This window comes from Anabrus simplex, chromosome 1 (genome assembly GCF_040414725.1).
Source record: "Anabrus simplex isolate iqAnaSimp1 chromosome 1, ASM4041472v1, whole genome shotgun sequence".
Classification (NCBI taxonomy): domain Eukaryota; kingdom Metazoa; phylum Arthropoda; class Insecta; order Orthoptera; family Tettigoniidae; genus Anabrus; species Anabrus simplex.
Window position 1 is genome coordinate 34,529,774 of NC_090265.1, and position 12,505 is coordinate 34,542,278.

Consider the following 12,505-nt stretch of genomic DNA (forward strand, 5'->3'; position numbering starts at 1 on the left):
CTGGGCACAGCAACATAAAAACTGGAGCGTGCAGCAATGGTCCAAGGTGTTATTCACGGATGAATCAAAGTTTGAAGTATTTAGGAGCCATTGTCGAATGTTTGTTCGTCGACTTTGTGGAGAACGTATGAAGAATCAGTGTGTGACACCTACGGTGAAGCATGGTGGAGGGTCGGTTATGGTGTGGAGATGTTTTGCGGGTGATAAAGTCAGTGATCTAGTGCTAATTAATGGAACATTAAAGAAGGAAGGATATTGCAGGATACTGATCAACAATGTAGTTCCATCTGACAAGAGGCTTATTGGTCGTGGGTTTGTTCTGCAGCAGGACAATGACCCCAAACATTCTTCTAAATTGTATAGAGGGTATGTCAATAGAAAAGAGAAATGTGGGGAACTGAAAAATATGATTTGGCCAAGGCAGTCACCAGACCTAAATTCCATTGACCTGTTATGGGATGAACTTGACAGGGAGGTCCGAAAACTGAGGTCAACTAATGTTGAAGAGCTATGGAATAATTTACAGAGCTGTTGGACTGCAATATCTACACAAACACTACAAAATCTTATTTCCAGAATGCCAAGAGTTTGTGCAGCTGTTCGGAGGGCAAAGGGTGGATTCTTTGAAGAGGCTAAAATATAAACCATATTGTAATCTACTTAATGATAGAGAGAGAAAATATATATTTTGTTGGTCTATTTAGTTTTTACGATGTGTTTGTACATTGAAATAAAGTATCTAGTTTTCTGCATAGGTGATCGAAAACTTTTGACCGGTAGTGTACTAGTCATGCAAAATCATCCACCTTTATTAAAACACTTTTCATTACCTGGAAAACTGGAGTTGGTCAGCGATGGTGGTGATGATAATGATATTCTTCTCTATAACTTTGATAATACCATCTTACATAATACGAAACGTGGCAGACAAATGATTAGCAGCACACTGCCCAGCATAGAGGTGTGAACAGTTGGTCTGTTTACTGCATATGGCCTCCACACCAAGCAACAAGGTCACCTGCTTACTCCCGGTTTGCTGCATACAGTGTGAGTATACACCAACACATGGAATTGTGAAATGAGTATCACCTACGAAGTCTTTGAACGGCCGTCTGCTTCTGGCTGGACACCGAACTTAACAACACTCCATCACCAGGCTGATCTTGAAGTTGTAGATGTTCCAATTGCCATGCTCCCATCTCCAGGTTGATCCTGTAGTTTAGATGTTCCAGTCCTACCATCATCCTAGGCAGGAAAAGTCTTGGTTGTGACCCTCGGCGAAAGGTGCTTTATCAAAAATCATTCAAATATCACATAATCTTTTCGCTTAAGTTATTTTTACGAAGCTACGGAATGCAGCCTATGTTAGAGAAAATATCTAATACTTCAATGGCTAGTCACTCTTGAGACAGAACTAGCAAAATAGTCTCTTTGATTGATATTTTCGTATGGGAATTTATTATAAGTAAAATTCTTTCAAGAATAAAATTTACTGTGTCCACCTATTCAATACAATTATATTCTGTAGTGATTAAATCCTATATGAATTACATATACTAATTAGAATGGAAAATTCTAAATTTCCATGAAGGGAATTAGATAATTTCACCAATAGAGCATGTCAAAAATATATCAGATGTAAGGCTTTTCAGGCGTTTGCTCTATTAACCAGTGTTTCGTCTTAGGTCTGACACTAGACTCATCAGCAAAGAGGATAGAATAGAATAGAGATGAAACTCAATGATAAATTTCGGTACCAAGCCACTCGGCGCTATTAATTTCAATCTCTCATCAGAGATAGCACCACAGTGAGCATTTTGTGCACTATCTTACCGCTATCATCAACAGATAGCGCAGAGAAGCAACATCCGGTGCAGTGACGCACATCCAGGTGTGCTTACAGCTCCTCCCCCCCTCCTTTCCCATGCCACCCCCCCTCCCGCTGGCGATAATAATGCAGCTCTACTATTTCCATGTCCAATACATTGTAATTCATATATTTTTATTTCCAAGTACTTACTATGTTGTAAATAATGATCTGATACTCCTAGTTCGTATGGCATAGTATGTTACTGAGAACATAACCACACACCTCAAAGCAGTTTTAACTTCAAATGAATGATTGACACATTAACACAAAGCTGATATTATAACAAATCCCTTCGAAAGCAAGACAGCAGAGCACACCATATGCAAGATAATGGGATATCACATCAATATCTAAGTACCACATGAAAATAAAAATAACAGAATTAAATGCACTGAGACAGGAAATATATAGAACTACATTAATAGAACCATTCAGTTTTAGCCCCTGACGTGTACTCAAACAGCAAATACAGGATTTCAGGAGGACTGGCGAAGATATATTTCAAATAAACAAGCACAAGGAACAAAGATATACAACACAAGCAAATGAGCACTTGGAATTCAAACAATACAAATACTGTAGCATCATGGGAACTATCGATTAAAATCGATATAAGTTCGAACAAGGTTAATCGATTGGGTAAAGTCGAATTCGATGCAATCCAGCAATATTATCTCCGCAATGCTTGAAGTTATATGACTAATTAATTTGTTAGAAGGGCCCACTGATTGAGGTTAGACTTGAAATACATCACTTCGAGACAAACTGCCTTTAATTATTAACATCGCTCATTTCATGCTTACTTGCGTGCCATCTACAGAACTTGTATATAAATATTTACACGTTATGAATGACCTCCAGCACCATCTAAAAGGAGAGACTAAAACTACCTGAAGCTAGCTACAGATTGGAACCATAAGCCCCATTAGACTTTCACCCCCCTGCTCATCAGAGTGGGATATGTCAGACCCTACCCACTGACGCTGGGGTGTATGCAAGTGAACTTGTCAGAAGCCCTTATAAGAGGCACAGTCTGATAACTGCATATGGGAGATAAATCTCCACAATGGAATTATTGCCCGCCTAGCAATTCCGAATGGAATATTCTAAATTCCCATGAAGGGAATTAGATATTTTTCACCAATAGATCATGTCAAAAATGTCAAAAACATATCAGATGTAAGGCTTTTCAGGCGTTTGCTATATTAACCAGCATTTCATCTTAGGTCTGACACTAGACTCATCAGAGTGGGATGTGTCAGACCCTACCCACTGACGCTGGGGTGTATGCAGGTGAACTTATCAGCCTTACATCTGATGTATTTTTGACATATTTGACATGCTAATGGAAGGTAAAAAAAAAAATACAGAAATATTCTTTGATTTGTTTAATAACACTCTGTAATACATCAACAATTACATAGAAAATTCAACCTTTTCATAAGTGGTCGAAAGCACAAGATCTTAAAACAGTCCTCATCAGTTTTGTTCTTCCCAGTAGATGCACTGTTGATAACTGTACAAGATGTGTATCGTCCGCACGTATAGAATATTGTCCCGTAATATCACTGTCAGGACACCCAAGAAATGGCACTGTGATCAATCCTCTTCTGTTCAGATTTATTGCTGCGCATCATCTTGCGAACATACACTAGCCTGTTGTACAGCGGTTGTGGAGAGCGGAAGTTATTTCCCATTTTGTCTTCTTGAGACATAATCCGTCGGAATCTTTTAATCTGTTGAAGAGAAGAGAAAGAATTCATAAATAAAGCAAAAAGTAATATTTCTGAACATCTTATTCATAAACTTGAGATAGTTGGAATGACTGCACATTTAAACTGATGGAAACAATGTTGGAAAGATTTTAGTTCTGAAGAGATAAAAGCATTTAACTTGGAGGAAGTGTTTGTGTAATTAGGGTTAGGCTGGACCTTAGCAAATAAGGGAATCCAAGTGTAAGGAAGGTTGTTGCACCTGTCCTTACTAGATAGAAAGTGGAATTCTAGTAGCATCAGGCAGTGCCTATTGGAATATTACCTTTAAGATATGTAATATAAGTGTATAAATGTATATCAGAAGTGATTGTAGCTAATTTGTGGGTATATCGCACATAGTTGTAATTATAATATAGGAATTTTATCCATCTTATTCAGTACACAAGGTTGTTGACACTAAAATTAACACATAGTTTGTTGGTTTTCTTTTTGTTTTTGTTTTTTTTACAAATTTGCTTTATATCGCACCGTCACAGGTAGGTCTTATGGCAATGAAAGGATAGTAGAGGGTTAGGAGTGGGAAGAAAGAGGCCGTAGCCTTAATTAAGGTACAGCCCCACCATTTGCCTGGTGTGAAAATGGGAAACCACAGAAAACCATCTTCAGGGCTGCCGACAGTGGGGTTCAAACCCACTATTTCCCGAATGCAAGCTCACAACTGTGCACCCCTCACCATACAGCCAACTCATCCGGTCATAGATAGTTTAAAGCATAGACATGTTTTGATTCTTTGGATCATCATCAGTACATTAAAAAATGTTATAAAACAATTAAAATATAAAGACATTTGTGTGAAAAGTTTCTTTTAAGAGTTATGTTCTCTCATTGTGATCTTCTTTTGTGGAAAAGTTCTTGCATGTTTCTCATCATTATATGTAAATATTGTTATAAAATTCTTAGTTTTTGTAGATAAGTAATAGAATTTTGTTGAATCTTATGTGCCTGTTGGTCTTAGTATAGTTAAATCGGACCAAGGTTGATGTTGTGGATGTTAATCTTCTAAAAGCTATAAAATTGTGGTTCCATAAAATGGAATCTATAAGAAGGAAAAAATCTATTAGAAGTGCCGAATTTAGGTACTGACTTCAAATTGCAAAAAGAGTGAAAGTTGTCTCACCTTACGATCCGTGGAGTGATGTGTTGTGATGCGGCTGGTAGTAGACCCGCTAGTGAATGAGGATTTGAAATGGACAGGTGCTCCTAGTGTGGAATTGTAAGGGGAGGTGGGGTAAGAGGGCAGAGTTTAGCCGCAGGGAAGATGTATTGTGTATTGAATAAGGTGGATAAAAATCCTATATTTTAATTGTAATTTGTCTATGGACCAAAGATGATTTTTATGGTAATGTAATCATCTATTTAGAAAGTGCAAGGTAGCTAAGGAAGAATGGCTGAAGGAGAAGTGCAAGGATGTCGAAGGCTGTATGGTCCTGGGAAAGGTAGATGCTGCATACAGGAAAATCAAGGAAACCTTTGGAGAAAGGAAATCTAGGTGCATGAATATTAAGAGCTCAGATGGAAAGCCACTTCTAGGGAAAGAAGACAAAGCAGAAAGATGGCAGGAGCATATCCAACAGTTGTATCAAGGTAACGATGTAGATAATTTCGTTCTGGAACATGAAGAGGCTGTTGATGCTGATGAAATGGGAGACCCAATTTTGAGGTCAGAGTTTGACAGAGCTGTGAGTGACCTAAATAGGAACAAGGCACCTGGAATTGATGATATTCCCTCAGAATTACTGACTGCCTTAGGAGAAACCAGCATGGTAAGGTTATTTCATTTAGTGTGCAAGATGTATGAGACAGGAGAAGTCCCATCCGATTTTCGGCAGAATGTTGTTATACCTATTCCCAAGAAAGCCGGTGCTGACAGGTGTGAAAACTACCGCACTATTAGTTTAGTATCTCATGCCTGCAAAATTTTAACACGTATTATTTACAGAAGAATGGAAAAACAAGTTGAAGCTGAGTTGGGGGAAGATCAATTTGGCTTCAGAAGAAATGTAGGAACACGTGAAGCAATCCTGACTTTACGTCTGATCTTAGAGGATCGAATCAAGAAGGACAAGCCCACGTACATGGCATTCGTAGATCTAGAAAAGGCATTCGATAATGTTGATTGGACCAGGCTGTTTATGATTCTGAAGATGATAGGGATCAGATACCGAGAACGAAGAATTATCTACAACCTGTATAAAAATCAATCTGCAGTGATAAGAATCGAGGGCTTTGAAAAAGAAGCAGCAATCCAGAAAGGAGTGAGGCAAGGCTGCAGTTTGTCCCCTCTCCTTTTCAATGTTTACATAGAACAGGCAGTAAAGGAAATCAAAGAGAAATTTGGAAAGGGAATCACAGTCCAAGGAGAGGAAATCAAAACCTTGAGATTTGCCGATGATATTGTTATTTTATCTGAGACTGCAGAAGATCTCGAGAAGTTGCTGAATGGTATGGATGAAGTCTTAGGTAAGGAGTACAAGATGAAAATAAGTCCAAAACAAAAGTAATGGAGTGCAGTCGAACGAAGGCAGGTGATGTAGGAAATATTAGATTAGGAAACGAAGTCTTAAAGGAAGTAGATGAATATTGTTACTTGGGTAGTAAAATAACCAATGATGGCAGAAGTAAGGAGGACATAAAATGCAGACTAGCACAAGCAAGGAAGAGCTTTCTTAAGAAAAGAAATTTGCTCACTTCAAACATTGATATCGGAATTAGAAAGATGATTTTGAAGACTTTTGTGTGGAGCGTGGCATTGTATGGAAGTGAAACATGGACGATAACTAGTTCAGAAAGAAAGAGAATAGAAGCTTTTGAAATGTGGTGTTATAGAAGAATGCTGAAGGTGAGATGGATAGATCGAATCACGAATGAAGAGATACTGAATCGAATTGGTGAGAGGAGAGCGATTTGGCTAAATTTGACGAGAAGAAGAGATAGAATGATAGGACACATCTTAAGACACCCAGGACTTGTTCGGTTGGTTTTTGAAGGAAGTGTAGGTGGCAAGAACGGTAGGGGTAGACCAAGGTATGAATATGACAAACAGATTAGAGCAGATGTAGGATGCAATAGTTACGTAGAAATGAAAAGGTTAGCACAGGATAGGGTGGCATGTAGAGCTGCATCAAACCAGTCTATGGACTGATGACTCAAACAACAACAATCATCTATTGTTAGTCAATTTTGGTGACATAATTTATTAGTTAGGTTAAGGGACAAGACTACTTGGTATCATCAAATGATGATTGTTATTGTATTGTTTCTGGAGTAAATTCACATTGATAAACTTACGGAAAATTTTCTTATTGGTGGAGTGAAAACCTGGCATGCTACCCAGATTCATATTCAGGGGTTAAATAGTGGCAGATAAGATAAGGAAGCAAATTTGGATCCTCGTCAGGCAATGACCATCACCTTGGGAGAAGGAGTTCCTTCATGCTCAACCGAGTTATTTATTTCTGTAAGTATTTTGTAGATGGCGCCCAAGATCACCAATTTCGTTAGTTGAATTTTATTTATGTTACAACCTAAGATGAATTCTGATGCTGAAGGCAGCACAAACACCCAGCCCCTGAGCCAGAGGAATTAAACAATTGAGGTTAAAATCCCTACCTGGTGAGGGATCAAACCTGGGATCCGTTGGACCAGTGGCCAGCATGGTAACCATTTAGCCATGGAGCCGGCAACATACAAGGTAAGAGAAGTAGGGAACAGAGAGGTAGACTGTATTTAACGAGGTAAAAATACCAAATTATGATGTACAGGGTCTCTCATATAAACCCAGACCGAACACACGGTGTTGGTACTCTGCGCTGCAGCAGCTGCAGTATGGGAGGTGTGCGCATAGTTCTTGACCTTACAAGCAGCCTGCACGTGTTCGACATGGCAAGCATGAGTCGCCAGTCTGAATCTCAGCTGTTAACGTTGCGAGACAGTTATCTTATGTAAAAGTTCTGGTTTCATCTTAATGGTCGTATGAACAGTCACAACTCCCGCTATTGGTGTGCAAAAAGTCCTAATGATGGTTATGAAGTCCCTCACTATAATAAGAAGATTGGTGTTTGGTGTGCTGTTAGTGCAAGGTGAATAATTGGGCCTATTTTTTCGAGATGACAGTAAATACAGAGAGTTACCAAGATGACATTTTGACACCATTCTTCCATCAGTTGACGGGAGAACAAAAATCATGTGGGTTGGTTTCCACATGATTCAGCACCTGCTCATACAGCGGAAGATTCCCTTCTTATAATCTTGGAAGTGTTTGCAGACAGAGTGATCAGTGCTGGTCTGTTTCCCCCGTTCTCCATATCTAACAGTGTGTGATTTTTACTTGTGTGGTAAACTGAAAGAAAAAAGTGTGTCGAACAAATCCTTGCACATTGGAGGACCTGAAAAAAATTACAAATGAAATCAGAAACATTCCATAGACAGAACTCACTGGCATCAGCCAGAATGTGGTTACCAGATACAGTACCTCTATAACCCAGAAAGGATGACACTTCCAGCATCTTTCATACGGTAAGATTCCATATAAGATTGTACACACGCTTAACATGTTGAGCGCCAAGCAAAATTTTGAAACTGAAGTGTATGGTGCTACTTGAAGTGTTGTGTTGTACACATTCAGCACATTACTGGATCCACTAGCGTGACCACCTTGGTCACAGCCGACGTAAGTTTCCCAACAGGCCATAGCGGACACGGGTGTCCGCCTTAATTTATTCTAGTTTTTTACATTTATTTTTACTTTTGCGTTAAAAGCGTGGTAGAATGTTGCTACTGTAACACCAGAGAGCAAAAATAGAGTTTCGGCCCACAGAATGAATAATTTTGAAGCCTGGTGCATGAATTATAACCGACTGGGATCTGACAAATATTCTATATAGTTAAATTCCGTATAAAGTCAGAAAAGTGCTTACTTTACCAATTTTGAGCTTGTGGCCTAACAAGAAGTCCAGCAATAGACACCGGTGTCTGCTGTGGCGCTCAACGTGCTAAAGCTGCATGCGACTTATGTTTGGCTGAGGCAGCGCAAAATGCAAAAACTGTTCCGTCTGAGCTTATATGAGAGACCCCGTATTTGACGATTTGAGAGCTGGAGAGACCTGTATTTATCCGTCATTCTTCTTATCCTACATTTCCCGCATCACGGTGGCCCTTCGATGAGTGTTGGAGCTGGGAAGCAGAAATAAGCTTGTTATGGCTGTTGTGAAGAGATTGATGTAGAAGATCTAGGGTTGATGAGGAGAGAGCCTCTGTATTTGAAGACGGCAGTATGTGGAGATCGTCCTTATCTTTTGGTATTTTTTGTTTGTCCTCGTCTCCTCTTTCTGTGCTTCCTCTTCCCATGCAGTCCTGTCATTGTGCACATTTTATTTTTGGTCTTTGAATTTTTTAAATTTGAGACTTTGAATTTCACTATCGTTTTTGTCGTATTTCGGTTACAGAATATTGTAACTCGTAACCCATCAAACTTTTTGTACATCCACATTGTTCATTTATTGGTTTATAGCCTCTGTCAAACACGAACCTGTTTTCATTGCAGTCATTTTTATGAAGTAAAAGTAAGTGGTCTGACTCAAATGATATTTAACGCAGTGAAATTATCTGTGGAGTTCTGTACATTGAATGACAAGTTCCATGGCCAAATGGTTAACACGGTGGCCTTTGGCCAAGGGGTCCTGGATTTGATTCATGGCAGAGCCAGGGATTTCAACTTTAATTCATTCTTCTGGCTCAGGGGCTGGGTGTTTGTGATGTCTTCAGCATTAGAAATCATCTTAGGTAGGGCCTCATCCCCACAGTAATACAGGTCACATATAGGCCGTCTACTAGAGGCAGACCTGCATCAGACCTCTCTGGAGGCCATACGCTATTATTATTATTATTATTATTATTATTATTATTATTATTATTATTATTATATAACACCGAGCTCGATAGCTGTAGTCGGTTAAGTGTGGCTAGTATCCAGTACTCGGGAGATAGTAGGTTCGAACCCCACTGTCGGCAGCCCTGGAAATGGTTTTCCGTGGTTTCCCATTTTCACACCAGGCAAATGCTAGGGCTGTACCTTAATTAAGGCCACGGCTGCTTCCTTCCCACTCTTAGCCCTTTCCTGTCCCATCGTTGCCATAAGACCTATCTGTGTCGGTGCGACGTAAAGCAACTAGCAAAAAAAAATTATATACAATATATATTATTATAAGCCCATTAAGACTACACAGAGTACTTAGAGGCATGCATTTGCCTTCCTCTGCGCCCATATTTCTTTCATCCTTTTACTGTGGGCTTCCTTTCTGTCTTCAGACCAGGCCGTTCCAGTCTTCTTCTTGGGTCTATCCTCTTGGTCAACTTGTCATTTATGAATTTTGGATCTGTAGGTTACCCTATTTTGGAAATCTGCTGGTGTAATTCCTGCCTGTTTAAAATCAATTTTAATTTCGCCATTCCATTTCATTTTTTCTGTTTTAGCCTTACTCCTATTTTCATAGAATTCTGACTATTTGTTTGGTAAGTCTGTCTGGATGCATTCTTTTAATATGACCCTAGAATCTTAGCCTGCAACTTCTAATATCACTGTGATTATTTGTGTATTGTTTAATTTCCTGTCTGCCTCTAAGTTGGTATTGTTCGTTGGTGAGTGTCGGGCCTAGAATTTTTCTTATGATTTTGCGTTCCTTTTTCTCAATATTTTAAATGTCTGCTTTCCTGTTCAAAATTAGCGTCTCTGGTTTAATGACTGTATTGTAGTGTCTCAATTTTGTATGTTTGGAGATACATCTTTTGTTATAGATATTTTGGGTTAGTTGATGTGCAGTTTCCATCTTTGGCAACTAATTTTATTGACTTTTGTTTCGAGTCCATTTTCCTGAATTGTTTCACCAAGGTACTTAAATTGTGATACTCGTTTAATTTTGCCATATTTTGTTTCCATGATTTTTGGTGCATATTTGTTGCAGATCATGTTCAAAAAATATCTGAAGGCCGACTTCTTCCGCAGTTTCTTTCAGGAGTTCAATCTGATTTTGGGCTGCTGAAATGTCTCGGGTTAGTATTGCTAGGTCGTCCACAAATACTAAGCGATCTATTGCTAGTTTTCCTCTGCCTAAAGTGATTGGTTGGTGAATTTTGAGGACCAATTTCTGTTTGCGCCATTCTTGTATCACGTTTTCCAGGATGCAGTTGAAGAGTAATGGCGAGAATCCATCTACTTGTCTTAGTCCTGTTTTGATTTCAAAGGGATCTGAGGTTTATCCCATACGCCATTAGTAGTAGTAGTGTAGTAGTAGTAGTAGCAGCAGCAGCAACAGCAGCAGTACGTTGAGTGCACAGAATAATATGACAGCATAGCAGCTGCTTGCATGGACAATTGTGAGTAGCCTCACAAGGCAAAAATGCTTCTCATTTGACACAGATTATTGTATCTATTGTCCGGCTCCATGGCTAAATGGTTAGCATGCTGGGGGTCCCGGGTTCGATTCCTGGCAGGGTCGGGAATTTTAACCGTCATTGGTTAATTTCTCTGGCACGGGGACTGGGTGTAGGTGTCGTCTTCATCATTTCATCCTCATCACGATGCACAGGTCGCCTACGGGCATCAAATCGAAAGACCTGCATCCAGCACTAAAAGCCATACACCATTTCATTATATTGTATCTATTGCAATACACTACCTGTCTGAAAGATAAGAAGAGAGGATCAGGGAAGACGATCCAAGTGACTGCTTCAGAACAAGGTGGTGTTGTCAGAGAGCCACGGTAAGTATAAAACACATCAAGGTCAGTGTCCAGTAATGATGCAAGAGTAAAAGTCTCATTGAGAGTGACCTCTTGATGAGGTAACTTCACGTGAGGAAATGCTTTTAAAATTGGTTCTAGATTCTTATTGTTCTTCTCTTGTACCTGCAAAGAACAGAGAATAGTGCATATAAGTTTTCTTGGCGTTATTATGTTCATAAATTTAAACTGTGCTGCAATGGCATGATCTATAAATAAAGCATTTGTTGCCCATAGTACTGCATGTTATATTGTAAGACAACTAAATCTAATTAAAAATAGAAAGCTAATTTGCAAAGATAGATTCAAGATTCAGAAATTAATAAACATAAGAAAAGAAAACAAGGTCTGGTCAAAACACTCCCTAATTTTAGGCCTAATGTCTGTCAGATTGATTTCATATCCTTTAAAGAAACACTGACAGAATATGGCAGGATCAGGATAAATGAGGAAGTTATTAACAACATCAGGCGTGTCAATGACACTGTTGTCATAGCAGATGATTTACCTGCCCTTCAGTGCATGATAAGCTGCTTAGTTCAGCATAGTGAAGAGTTTGTCTTAGATGTTAACCCTTCCAAAACACAAATGGTGGTGTTCTCTAAACAGACAATACGAAAATCTTACAATAAAAGTAATATAGTTAAGCAAGTGTCCTCCTTCAAATATGGTAACTGGGCACCATGCTGAATGACCAATGTGATACCAAACGAGAGATAAAATCTAGAATTGAGCAACCCAGGGAACAATGCATTAATGTGAAGAAATTTTTTGCAAGTTCAGATCTAAGTCTGCAATTACGAACTTGCATGTTCCCATGCTACAATTCTCTATTCTATATGGATGAGAAAGCTGGGCCCTGGATCCAAGCATTGAAAAATGTATCTGTTTGCAAGAATCGAAGAATTGTTTAAGCATCTAATCAGTACCTTTATTTGCCTTTGACGATTTTATAAAATCATTTGTAGCACATGTTTCATCTGCTTCGCTACACTCATTTATGCTTCGATATAAATAGATGAAAGTATACACAATATATTGTTCTCATAACAGCCTTGACCTCTTCTCATGAGAAACTTATAACA

At 39.0% G+C, this 12,505-nt stretch overlaps 1 protein-coding gene across 2 annotated transcripts in view; it reads right to left on the reverse strand.

Moving 5' to 3' along the window:
• Window positions 1-3,243: 3,243 nt before the first annotated feature.
• CAH9 (Carbonic anhydrase 9) overlaps window positions 3,244-12,505 on the reverse strand; it is a 66,280-nt gene continuing 57,018 nt past the window's right edge. For both annotated transcript variants that reach the window (XM_067138757.2, XM_067138759.2), the window contains exons 7-8: window positions 11,319-11,546; window positions 3,244-3,606 (exon numbers count right to left, since the gene is read on the reverse strand). In XM_067138757.2, the coding sequence (XP_066994858.2) occupies window positions 3,442-3,606; window positions 11,319-11,546 (393 nt within the window). In that variant the 3' untranslated portion in view covers window positions 3,244-3,441. The remainder of the gene's footprint in view (window positions 3,607-11,318; window positions 11,547-12,505) is intronic.